The 14,306-nt window shown below is 29.5% G+C and overlaps 1 protein-coding gene across 5 annotated transcripts; it reads right to left on the reverse strand.

The window, feature by feature from the left end:
* Positions 1 to 2,251: 2,251 nt before the first annotated feature.
* On the reverse strand, positions 2,252 to 13,212 carry LOC145102112 (lysine-specific demethylase JMJ28-like). 5 transcript variants are annotated; one of them, XM_079039470.1, is made up of 16 exons: positions 12,372 to 13,212; positions 11,676 to 11,827; positions 11,349 to 11,451; positions 10,785 to 11,004; positions 10,642 to 10,702; positions 9,625 to 10,552; positions 9,122 to 9,553; positions 8,959 to 9,031; positions 8,769 to 8,854; positions 8,377 to 8,496; positions 8,211 to 8,286; positions 8,021 to 8,095; positions 5,610 to 5,672; positions 5,082 to 5,189; positions 4,197 to 4,258; positions 2,252 to 3,298 (listed from the first exon to the last, which is right to left on the reverse strand). In XM_079039470.1, the coding sequence occupies exons 1-11, from the start codon at positions 12,972 to 12,974 to the stop codon at positions 8,218 to 8,220; spliced, it is 2,847 nt and encodes a 948-aa protein (XP_078895596.1). In that variant the 5' UTR covers positions 12,975 to 13,212; the 3' UTR covers positions 2,252 to 3,298; positions 4,197 to 4,258; positions 5,082 to 5,189; positions 5,610 to 5,672; positions 8,021 to 8,095; positions 8,211 to 8,217. The 5 variants fall into 5 exon arrangements, with proteins under 5 accessions (XP_078895596.1, XP_078895595.1, XP_078895594.1 ...); XM_079039469.1 differs by having other exon boundaries at positions 5,052 to 5,189; XM_079039468.1 differs by having other exon boundaries at positions 5,040 to 5,189.
* Positions 13,213 to 14,306: the final 1,094 nt, after the last annotated feature.

The following is a 14,306-nucleotide window of genomic DNA, read 5'->3' on the forward strand; positions in this document are numbered from 1 at the left end:
TCATTTGAACCTTTACCTATATATATATATATATATATATATATATATATATATATATATATATATATATATATATATATATATATATATATATATATATATATATATCGGTCTTTAAAATAATTGATGGACAATAAGTACCAAAAAGTCATACATTAAAGAATAAAAAAAAGTAAAAGTTAATGGTTAGATTAATAAGATGAAATGTAAATTTATCCAATATAATTTTGGTTATTCGTAAAACTTTTATGTATTATATTTTTATATTGGATAAAAAACTTTATTATTATTATTATTATTATTATTATTATTATTATTATTATTATCGGATAAAAAAATTTACTTATTATTTGCCCACGTTCACCCTAACTATTATGTAATTGTTGATTTACAAGGAGCATATCTAATGTCTGATGTTTTGTCCAGTCTTCTTACATACAGATCAGAACATTCGGCTTCATGGGAAACATTGTTAGTGCTCGACTAAATGTCTTCAATCCGCATAACGCACGACACAATTGTAATATCGAACCAATTAATATCCGTGATAAATAAAAACAAACTTTGCTTTTGTTTCATTTTATATAGTCGTTCGAATTTTATAATGTCGTCCGAATTTTAAAATGTCGTCTGAATTTTAAAATGTTCTCCGAATTTTGTACGGTTATCGAAATTATTATTAATAACAATAATAATAATAATAATAATAATAATAATAATAATAATATATAAAATGAAAAAGAATTAAAAACAAAAAAAAATAGGAAGGAAACAAAAAAACAAAAAAACAAAAAACAAAAAAACAAAAAAACAAAAAACAAAAAATAAAAGAAAAAAGAAAAAAAAAATCACATAGGGGGTGCAATCGGAAAAGAATAGAGATAGTTATTAGCCAAAATAAGTCTAAAGTTTGTTTCTATTTAATAATAATAATAATAATAATAATAATAATAATAATAATAATAATAATAATAATAATAATAATAATAAATGGAAAACATTCTACCGTATGCTTTTTTAAAAATTTACTCAAAACATTTAGTTTTCTTTTAATTTTTTAATTTCTTTTTAAGTTTTGCCACATTTATCACTACAATTAATAATGTTTCATTTTATATCAAGATATTAGATTTTTTATTAGCTAATCAATTGATTTAATAAACAAAATAAAGATAAACAGATTTTACAAAGAAATTATATAATTTAAAGACAAAATTACATGCTTATTCCATGTGATTTCCCAAAACATAAATAATAAGGACAATTATTAAAACTCCTATGTTTTTGGTCGGTTTCAAAAAGTTGTTTGTTTGGTCTTTTGTTATGAAAAAAAAAAAGACTTCTTTAGCCTTTATTTTATTTTAGCTTTTTTATATATTTTCTTTATAAAAATAAACAATTTAAAACCAAATGCAAGTACCAAACCCACTCCCTCCTCCCCTTTCTTTAAAAAAAAAATACCCCACAAGTTTTTTGAAAAAACTACCCCAAAAATACCTTAAAATATGACATGTTATTAAAAATGATAAATTATATAAGAAGACTTAATAAAACATTTAAGATAGATAATGATAAATTAGTCAATTAATAGAAAAAAACTTTTGAAAAGAGTATTTGATAAAAGCTTTTTATTATATAAAAATTAACACAAAGGTGATGTATTTGTATGAGGTTAACTCAAGGTTTTAAATGATGTGAGGCGTAGCATGAGAGCAAGTTCAAGCCTCAAGCTTTACAAGTTATGGCGAGCCATGATGTCTTTCAAGACGTGATGTAAGACGGCAATTTTATATTAATTTATAATTATATTACCACATAAATATAAATTTATATTAAATATAGCTAGTTTTTAGAAGTGTTATATCGATAACTAATAACAAAAAACTAGCAAAAAAACACAATAGTTGCATCCCCAATTAAAAAAACATAACAAATAGCAAAAAAATGTCTCAAACAAAAAAAACACACGCCATATCACACATTGTCACACGTCACGCCTAACAGCAACATTATAAGGTTTTTCGTAACGGCAAAGTCCCCCGCCCCCCAACCCACCCCAAAAAAAAAATGGTATCTTCGTTTTGTTGCTGATTCGGAAGGCTTTTGCATTACTCTCGTTATTGAAAGTTTTTGTTAATTGCAATATTTGCTGCTTTCAAAGTTTTACAATTTTTATCATTTTTTTAATCTTTTCTCACTCATGACCAACTTTTGGAAATCACGACTTTTAAAAAATAGAAATAACTAACGATTCCAATATACATCATTGTTGTTGCAACTTATATTTTTATTCTTATTTTCAAGATTTTAGGTATTACACAAATGCCAAAAGCATTTGGAGATGTTAGCATGTTACACAAAAGGAATGAATATAACATCCTAAACTACAAATTTATTTACAATAACTAATATTCTATCCCTCAATCCAATACACGTCAAATACAGTCTATAAAATAATAGAACAGACTGAGCCAAAAGGAGGATGACCATTCCAAAATGCGCTTCTATATAAAGTTTGCAATTCAATCTCTTCAGATCCATTGGATTCTATGTAAGTTCTTCCTATTAACATCATTGTAATTCAAAACATCTACCCAGTTATAGCAATGTCATCCAAATACAAAACAATTATCAGCAATACAGTGTTGTAATAACAAAAGAAATTGAAAGTATAATGCAATAATTAGGTAGATTTCTCAAAGTACAACGCCTTAATAAGAGAAAAAATGAAAGTAAAAGTCTCAAATGTAATGCCTTAAAAGTGTTGAAATAGATGACTATTTAAGAGGAAAGGTGGGAATAAGTGGTTAACTGGTTATTACTTATTTACTAATTATAGGCAATTGTAGAAATATCATTAGTGCATTAGATCGATAATAATAACTTAATCCTGTTTTTTTTCCCATTAACTGGTGTCTGGATAAATGATATTTAAAAATTATTTGAGAAAATGACACATATACTTGTTAAGTGAGTAATTTCAAGTTTCAACCCAACATATATGTACTCTATCTCAACATAACATTGAGAAGGAAATATTAGGGTAAGTGATTAGTGATAATGAGATTAATATGTGCTTCTAAGTTCTAATCCTATCTTATCTTTGTGTGAAGACAAAAGTAATACTTAAAAAGGAAATGTGAGGGTTGCTATTGTAAGAAATAGAAAGTTTAGTTATTAACTTGATTCATACCTTATTGCTTGTGACCAACCTTACCTTTACCTCTTGATGTCTCGTATGTGCAAAAATGACCGTAATGCCCTCATCCTCGTTATCGAAAATAGCCCTAGAAAGTTTCTGCAAGAGAAATTGATGAATATTTGCTTAATAAGAAATCTAGATAAAGTTACCAAATACCCATTCGTTAATTTTTTTTTGAAAAATAAAAAAAAAAATGGGACATAATTACTCGATGATAAGTCAAATCATCATTGTTAATGTCATGAATCCTATACATGAAATACACACATGTCAATCTTATCATGTTAACCCAAAGAAACAAACAATGTAAATTTCCATATTTTCTCACATGAATAGGCCTAATTTTAAAGGGTGAAATGGAAAGAAATAAAACAGAGTCAATGCATGGTAATCAGGTTATGTCCTCAAACCAAAAGAAATTAGTACTCATACAATACAATTCTAAAATTATGAACTAAATTGTTTCCATATATACCATTAACTAAGAATTTCATCAATGTGAGTAATTAGAATTTATAAATATTAAGTAAAATGGTAATTCAAACTTTTTAACCATATCTATACTTTATATGGAGACACATAGCAGGAAAGATGGAGCAAGTGATTATTTTAGTTCAATACATATGTACTTTTAAGTTTTAACCATACATTAATCTTTGTGAAAACCTCAAATGCAATTTAAAAAAGGAAATGTGAGGTGGCTAATTTCAATTCAACATATATGTACTTTTAAACACATTTACACACCCCTAAAAAGGAAATACAAGGGATATAATAATTAGCATTAAAGAAATATTTTTCACAGCATGAAAAAGAAATGTGAAGGTAAGTAATTATTCATGTTAATTCAACGAATATGTGCTTTTGACCATATCTTAAACTTTTCAAGAAGTCAAAACATGGGATCTCTAAAGGTAAGGTGGAGGTATCAATTATCCTTTTTTTTAAGAGAATGAAATAAATGCACTATAATTAGGAATTTAATATTTTATACCCTTCTACACAACACTTTGAAGGAGCCAATTCTATATGAGAAATAGCAATGGCCAATACCACCTGAAAAATGTAAATTTATGCCTATTAGATTAATAAGAAACCTAGGGAAAAAAAAAAACAGTATCTAACTATACATTGCTCGAGAAAATAACACACATACTATAAGAATATTGACATTGCTGATGTCATTATTTCACCAAAAAAATTCCAAATGCTTATAAAGTTGATGACTAACAAACAAAATAAGTTTGTATTTATATGAGACTAGTCATGCAAGAAAGCAAGCACAACACCTGTTCAAATGCCACATCAGCGTGTCATTAACATTTTTTCATCACAAGAGTAATAAAGACATAGTTGACAGATGATATAATACACCCTCAAATTCAACAATTGTTCTAAAAAAATAAATATTCAGACCAATTTTATGTTTCCATATATACCCAAATTCGAATCAGATTATCTTTGAAATCAACAAGATCAATACGCCCTCCCATTCTATATCTATTCTAAAAAAGGGAGAAGAATTTTGGAACAAATTTAAGTGAATAAAAATTAGCTATTTTCTAATGTTTTATAATGGAAAATGCATTTATTATTACAAATTCCACTCAATGGACATAGTTTTTTATATGGTGCTTCCTTTAAATAAGATGTAAATAGTTTATGTTATTTTCTAGGCCTCATCTTTTTTATTCATAAATGGGACCCACAATCACAAATTCAATTTCCTCACTTCAAAGTTCAAATAATATGACCCACTGAACGAAAGCGTTAAATTACTAAAAATAAATAGGCCCAACATGCTATTTTAGGAAATAACAAGTGTAATAATGATTACCTTAATTCATACCTTATTGCATGTGATCAACCTTAACTTTACCTCTTGTTGACTGATTCAAAGATTTAAGGCCTGCAATTTAACTCCAGTTCAAAGTTCATCAAAATGGATTTTGACTAAAACGCCCTTCTATCGATCGCCACAAAAGTTCTGCAACAGAAAATGATAAATATTTGCTAAATAAGAAATTTAACCATGTTTCAATGCATATGTACTTTTTAACCATGTTTAAACTTTATCTGGAGACAAATACATCTTAAAAAGGAAAAATGGGGTATGTGATTAATAATATACTTCAAAATATACGTACTTTTAACTATATCTATATTCCAAGTTACAATATCCCCAAAAAAGGAAAGATGGGAGAAATAATTAGCATTAATGAGGCTTTCACAACCCTCAAAAAGAAAGGTGAGAATAAGTAATTAATGTTAATTCAACAATTATGTGCTTTTGATCATATTTTCAACATTGTGAAAGTCAAATACAAGATCTCAAAAGGTAATATAGAGGTATCATTATGGAAAAATAATGAATGAACTTAATTATCAGGGATTTAGAATTGTATACCCTTTTACACAACACTTTGAAGAAGCCTTTTGCTGAATGAGAAATAGCAATGGTCAATGCCACCTGAAAATGAAAATTTATGTGTATTAGATTAATAAGAAATCTAAATAAAGAATGTAACACAATTACACGCATATTATAAGAATATTGTCATTGCTGATGTCATAATTACTCTAATACTTTCCACATGCCAATAAAGTTGATGACTAAGATATTAATTCAAAGAAACAAACAAAATAAGTTTGTACTTATGTGAAACTAGTCATGCAAGAAAGCAAGCACGACACACATTCAAATGCCACATCAGCAGCATTAATTTTTCTTGTTTTGGCATCAAGAAAGTTGACCAAAAGTCATAAAGATATCGTTGACCAATGATAATCGGATTACATCTTCAACTAACATAATTATTATACCCTCCAATTCAACAAGCGTTCTAAAACAATAAATATCCATACCGATTTTATGTTTCCATATACATTTGTAATAGTAATAATTGTAATAGTAATCGTAATACACCCTTCAATTTGTATATTTTCCATATATACAATATCATCCTTAACAATTCTAATTATTTGGACAAAAAATAACTAAAATATCTATATTTTCGGATGTATGGAGCATAAAAGATTGTAGGCATTCTAATCTTTTTGAATTTTCACACAAGTGTAAGGCTAAGTGAAAGACATAGAAGGGAGCATAGTTGTAGAACAAGGTTAAGTGAATAAATTAGCAAAAAATTGATGCACATTTTGGAGTCTATGTATTTAATATCTTAGATATTTGGTGTGTTTATAATGGAGAGCTTTATTAAGAATATAAGAACATATTTATTATTACAAATTTAACTCAATGGATATAGTTTCTATATGGTGCTCCTTTGACCAAAACTTTCCGTGAACTATTTTGTAGGTCCCATCTTTATTACTCATAAATGGGACCCACAATTCCTTACTTCACGTAAATACAACCCACTAAAAGAAAATGTTAAACATCAAAAATAAATAGGCCTAAGCTTCAATTCTTATAAGTTCTTACGAGATTTCTTCTTTTCTTATATACAACATGTCGCATAAAGTCATAAACTAATGTCTTTAATTCTAGACTAAGTTTTACATAGAAGTAGCAAATAGGCATCTTCATTCTCCATCACGATCTTTTCCATAATTGCCCTTTAAGTCGCACAAGGAAATTGTTCATATTGTTCATGAGAGGCATTGTGACTAGTTCGAGGGTACTTTGGTAATTGTGACTTGTGACGTTAGTTAATCTATCACTTGGGGTGAGGGATCACATGGTTTCTTCTTAGAAAGACGAGTCATAAGAAGGTACTAAAGTTGCCATTACTTAAGCCCGTGTAATAACCCACTTATAGTAATATATCCATTCGTATACACATACAAGATACATACATACATACATACATATATATAGACACACACACACAGAGGAATAAGTTCAAATAAAAACACTAAATAAAGTGAGAACATGAGAACGTTACCTTTATGTTATTATTCTGCTATGAATTTTATATATGTGTAGCATTTAAGTAAATGTTAATGTGAATATTAATGTACGATTATTCATATATTCAATACTGAATAATGAAATATAATTGTATATACAAAATTCATAGCAGAATAATAACATAAAAGTAGTGTTGTCACGTTCTCACTTTATTTACTGTTCTATTGGAATCATCCCTATATACATATGCATACATACATACATACATATATATATATATACCATTTTTATAGCACAACTAGCATCTTATTCACATGCAACACTTTACGTCCTAGTATTACTAGCTAGAGCCTTTCTCCCTTTGCCTCTCAACTTAAATAACACAAAACATTAAGGGAGTAGTCCTATATAAGTTGTATATAGCCTTCGACAAATATCGAAAACACCAATTAGTGTGACAAAAGGAAGAGAAAACCGACATTTATGATCACCTTAGTTATTATACGTAGTTTTCTTTCTATTCGAGTATAGCTTTATCTAGACAAAATATATGCTTTACAAACAAGCAAATATTCGATCAACCGATAATCAAAACATTTAGTCAAATTCAACATATATCTAAAATAGAAACAAGTAACAAAAAGCATGCTAGATTTACGAAAGCAAATGTATCAATTATGCAATCAATTCTTGTTTTATTTCCTACTCAACATCTTGTGCCTACTTTCTTATTATGCATTTGGGTTTTATGATGCAATTCATGATATATATATATATATGACTTCAAAAAAAGATGACACATATGCAAACCTCATAAACATAGGCGCCACAACGCCCCATAAACTACCAACCATAAAACAGTTTTAAGAAAACCATAAAACATCACATCATGAGTTTATACTCCGATAAAAAAGAGTCGCTAATTGGTGACATAAGCAAAATACCATTTTTAAACATCATTTTAGTTGACTTGGCTTTGGAGTGTACATGCTCCATATCATGCTTCAAGTCTCATGTACCTATAGATGATAGAATAGTGGTGTTAAAATAAAATATTAAAAAAATGGTTTAAAGAGCTTCAAGCCCCTATATTACACATGACAAAAGACGTGAATGCCCTCCCTTTGTACTTACATAAATACTACATTTCTAAAACCGTACGGATTTCTTCAATTGCTGCATCCATGCCATTAATAACCATATTCTTGACCTAAATAGAGAATTTTCTTACATTAGTAATACTATCCACATATACATACCCAAAAAAAAGAAATATTATTTTAATTTTTAAAATATTCACCTTTGGCATTGCCCCTTTGGCTTTGTGATTTACAGGAAGTCGGCGAATTTCATCGCCTACTTTAATGCAGTTAGTTGCACTTTCGGGTGAGATGAAATCCAAAACCACATTAACACATGACTACACAAGAATGAACATTTAGTGTTAAATGCAAGAAATAGCAACATACTTTCATTTATTTGTTTATTAATTATTATAGCATGCTTCTTTCATTTCTTCCTAGTAAAACATTTTAAATACAATGTGGTAGTAGAAAGAAATGGAAGTAGGATGATATAAATGTAATACACAAATAAATTAAAGGATGTTGCTAATTCTTATATATCAGATATAACAAAACAAAAAGAATACATGTATACACAAATTAAGGTCTTAGAGTTATAACATGTTACCTTAACTTTCTTCATTTGGTAAGGACAACCAGCTGGAATGATAACAGCTTCACCAATATGTTGCTCAAAACTCCATGGTTCAACATCTAATCATATAATAATAGAAATATAATATATTAAATAATTAACATTAATGAGAATGATAATCGAAAAGCAATTAAAACTAACTTGTTAAAAGATGGAAACTTACTGAATTCTTCCTTGATTCTCAGTTTATGAAGCTCGTCTAAGTAAAAGACTTCATCAAAAAGTGGATGAACAACCTGTAATGCATGTAAAATGTAAATACGTATTTAAGTTATCTGATAGAATATAAATTCTCATTTTTGTTTTTAAATTGAACAAACTTATACCTTTTTTGGAGAACCACAAGATTTACTGAATTTATCAGAATACTTTTTCAGATACTCCAAAAGCTTTGGGACATCTTTCTGGTGAAAAATGTCCCACTCAATCCCATGAGTTTCAACTATTTGTTCCTCTTCATAATGACTACATGTCCCGATTTCATGTTGAGAATAAGCTGAAACTTCATCATCAGAATCAGAATCAGAATCAGAATCAGAATCTTCAGTGTTTGAATCATCAAATGACATATCTACATCATTCTTTTTCGCCTCCAATTTTGGTGAACTTTCAAATAGTTTTTCAAGTTCATTTCTTGTTTTGATCTTCTTTGAAGACTTTATATGCTCTTGTGAACTGTATTTGTTCATCAAGATCTTGACTTTATTAAGATTGTCCTCAGAAATCAGATTATCAGTAGCATACGCAAGAATATTAACCTGAATTCAAAAGAGGAAACATCAATAGGTTTCATATAACAACATTAAAAATAAAGTAATTGAAAAATTACCATATCATACGCATGAAAACACAATTTAGTTATAAGATCAGCATCTGTAAGATTCGGTTCACCATATGAGATACAAACACGAGGTCCCAAATTAGGGTTTCCAGATTCATGTGAAACATTCATTGCAAGATTCATAAAACCCGTAATATATTCTTGAACAGGTAAAGATTCCATCACAGCAGCATAATGATCTGGGAAATGATCTTGAAAAAAGTTTGAAGAAAACATAACTTTGAATCTCAAAAGCTCTTGCCACACATTTTCATGTGTTACACCACCTTTAAAAATCTGCTTTCTACCGAATTGCACATCACACCAATCAAATCCACCTTTTGATTTTCCTTTTCCTTCACTCCTTTCAAGATACTTACACAACAAGTAACCGAAATCCCAATTCAAATGTTGTTGACTTTGAAGGACATTACGGATTACAAGAGGTTGACCTTTACCCCAATGCTTCATAAAATGTTCAAGATTTTTATCCATCAAATCTTGCTTAGTCTTGAAATACAAACCCTTGTTTTTAATCAAGTTTCCAACTTTTTCACTACCCAATTTGTCATTTTCATCACATAGTAAGCAAGTTGAAGAAAGAAGCCCTAAAGATTTTTTGAATTTATATTTGTTTACTATTTGCTTTGCGTTTTCTTCAAGATCTTTTGTCAAACCAAAGGGGGAAAAAGAAGTTAATTGGAGAAAATCTTGATTGCATCCACCTAAAGTTTGTGGTGGACATCTTATGCTTCCATCTATGCTAAATGCCCATGAAATCTTTCTTGATTTGCTTCTAACTAACCTAGTATTCCTCAAATCTCCAAGACCTGAATGTAAGTATCCTTCATGAAACTCTTGACAACAATGAATGCAGAGAATGTAAGAACAATATTCACAGCTTCTGTGAATGTCTGTAACCCATGAAGAGCAAAAACTGTGCCAAAAATATAAGCCACAAGATCATTTAAAACAGCATAAGAAATTATTTCAAGAAACTTTTATTTGAAAATATTGAAAACCCACCTGCATATTGGCTTCTTGGGACATTCTACAAGCTGAACTAGTAATTCGGAATGAGCTCTTCCTGTATTTTAACAAATATTGAAAACCCTTTTGATTCTTGTTTTAAAAGAAAAAAGAAAAAGAAAAGAAAAAGGACGCTTTACCTTTGTTTATAGCTACGGTTTCCAGCTCATTCATCTTTTCTTGATTTATTTTTTCCATAAGTGGAAGAAGGAGGCGAATCATGTGAAGTTGTTGACTTTTGTCAAACTTCTTTTCATGATTGTATACAGCTACCTCATTTTCAGGTTCAGAAACCACCACCTCCTCCTCTTCACCATTGTAAATCATCACCTCCTCATCACAATCATAAATCACCAACTCCTGAAATATATTTCATAACATGAAAGCAGACAGATTAGGATGAGGGCATTTACGTCTTTTGCACACATTATCTTGTATGTAGGCTACGTTTGCGTTTGTTATTCGGGACATAACAGGAATCGATAAGCTTTCTAGGGCTATTTTGAGGATGAGGATGAGAAGGGCATTCACGTCTTTTGCACAAATGGAGATTGAGAGAAAGAGTCTCCATCCCATCTTGTTAAAAGATCGGACAAAAGTTTACCATTTTTGTCCCATTGACTTCCCAAAAGCTGTATAACATGTCATGTCATGTCATGTCATGTCATACTAAAAAAACAGTATAAAAGTATACGATTTTTAACCTTCTTTTTAACTTCTTTAGATTTTGCTTTTGAGCAAGTTCGGCATTCACACGTCCCTTCACACACAGGACACAATCTCTTGATTGATGACCTACAATAAAACCTAAATCCAAGCAAAAAAAAAAATCTTAAATTTTTATCACATAAAAGGTAATTTCAACTTCATTTATCGTTATGATCCATATAAGTAACCACAACATGTTTTTCAATGGTTTAAGGGTAAAACGGACCTTTTAAGGATAAAGATTTTAATCAATAAGCAAGAGCAAAAACATGAGTACATTAGCATTAATGGGATCTTAGTAAAGTTATAAGGGTAAAACGGACCTTTTATCGATACATTCTTTACAAAAGAACTGTGTTTTACATGTTGAGCATTGGACAAAAACACGATAGCTGGTGTATTTGCACCAATGGCACCTCTTGATGATATTCGTCTTTGCAGATGCTTTTATATTTTCTTTTATATTTGGTAACATCTGGAAATATAAACCAAAAACAGAAAGACACAGCATTAAGCTATGAACTTACATTAAAAAACATCATATTTTATGTGAAAATGAACAGTGGACAACAATTTGATCATTACTTTAACAATGATTCTTTAATCATGTTTAATAATCTATAATCATCTATGACACTAGAAGAAAAAGACAAAAGACAAGTCAGGGGTCAACCCGGCCCGTTTTGACCAGTTTATGGACTTTGACCCATCAGAAAAATCTTGGACATGTTTGACCCATTGACCAACCCACCCGACCCGTTTGACCAGCCCCAAAAGGTACACCCTTACATTTGAGAAATGAAAATCAACCTGAATTTTGGTAAAGAGATGAATTCCATGGAAATTACCAGATTGAGGAAATTTGATACGATATACGTTTTAAAATTATAATTTTTCTCTATGAAAAAAACTACACAAAATTGAAAAATCAGTAAAGCACCCTACGAAATTAGGTTATAGACAAGCAAAAACATAACAATGTAGATGCATAAATAACAAATTTGGGTATGAGAAACAACCTGAACTGTAGCAATTGGATCGGATTCAACGTTTTTAGAACGGATCGTCCTTCTGGGAAATCTAGTTGCAGATGGAACCCCAACTTTAATCTTCGGAGAAACTTCTTTTTGCACAGTTCTGAATTGTAAGGACATCGGAGAAGGTCGGGGTATCACCATTTGTCCATACATGAGATCCTTAACAACAGTTTTCTCATATTCCTGTTTGATATTATACAAGTGCAGATTTCCGTCTTGGAAAGTTAACTTGCTTCCATCCTCAAGTTGATCGGAGATTTCAACTACAGCCCCCTTCATCGGTGGTCTACCCCTTTTACGGGGTAGACGAACTGCATCCACATCCTTCAATGGCCGATTTCGTTTTCTACCCCTTCTTCTTAGGGGTACCTCGTATTCTCCGCCATGTTGAAGTGACGATTCTTCATCGACTTTAGGGACCAATTTCTTGTGCCTAATTCCGGCGAGTTTAAGAGCAGCGGGAACTGGCTCGTGCTTCAGCCGATGACAGTACTGAAGGAAGTGTGTTTCACAGTACTCTTTCCCGTCCATCAATGGCCGGCGACACCGCCATCTTCTCCCGTCGGTTCTCTTACATCCCTGCATTTTTGCGTCTTGCTGGCTAAAACAGTCGAAAATTTCAGAATTTTATGAGAATTAGCTACAAAATCAAAATCAAAGGCTGTTTCTTTGAGTATTTGGGGAAAACAGGAGAGTACACAGCTAGGAGGTTGATGACGTTGGTATGTATCAATGTATGAATGTGTATTGGATTCTTGTAATGTGTAGTGTATTTTGTGTATAGAAAAGGAGTAAATGTAAATACTTAATACAGGCCTCCTTGCAAAAAAATTTAAAAAATTATTTTAAATGTAATTTTCTTCCATATATATCTTTTCTAATAAATAAGGTTTGACCATCATAAACAGAAAAAAATAATATTTGAAATGATAGTGTTCATACTTAATCTTTTTCTTGCAATTGCACTTGGAGATTATTTTTTTGAGGATGGTTTCATGCATATTTCATTTATGATACATTTTGGTAGGTTGAAAATTTTGTAGATATAATTCTCGTTAAAAATTATAATATTTAAAAATTAGTCTTGACAAATACGTTCTAATTTTAAGAATGGTATATATAAAATTATCTCTAAAAAAAATAAGATAGGATGTGAGGTGGTTCTAATAATATTAGAGATGATATTTAATAATAAATATAGATACTTGATCAGTTGATATATTTATATGTGTGTAAGTTGTTTTCTCAAAGAAATGGATGGTTTATATTTGATAGTTTATATGCATTTTAATTATATATAATGTGACTTTCAAGGGTTATATAGCTAAGAATTGATTTTGATTTCTTAAAAAACATGACTATCTAAACTTTTTTTCTTTCTTTTTAATCTTTTGCAACCCATACCATATGGAAACTCTCTTTTTCAACTTACTCAACTTATTTTTCACATCATTATTTTTTATTTAATTAAATTAGAAAATATTATACAAAATAAAACATAATATTTTTTCTCTAAAAATAAATTTTGCTAATTTAAAACAAAAAAAAATCTAAAATAATATGAATTGCAATGACGGGTTGTTTTGGATATATATTTATCTAGACAAACTTACGTGGAAAACAAAAATAATAAAAAGAAATAAAAGAAAAAGAATAAAAGAAGAAAAGTCACGGATCCTCTTGTACTTTTTTTCTTTGAAAATTAAATGAAAGGCACGTGACATAGCAAATGACAAAAAGAGATATGCAAAGTAAATGAAATTTCAAGGGAATATCACTTATCAAGTTAATTAATTTTTTGGTATGTTTATATTTGGGTAATTATATTTTCTCTGTACACATTTAGTAATAAATTTGTTGGAAGTATTCACATATGACCATTATGACCTGCTGTAGTAGGTTACATCCTAGATGTGA

This window comes from Lactuca serriola, chromosome 4 (genome assembly GCF_051521515.1).
Source record: "Lactuca serriola cultivar US96UC23 chromosome 4, Lser_US96UC23_V15, whole genome shotgun sequence".
In the NCBI taxonomy this organism is placed as follows: Eukaryota; Viridiplantae; Streptophyta; class Magnoliopsida; order Asterales; family Asteraceae; genus Lactuca; species Lactuca serriola.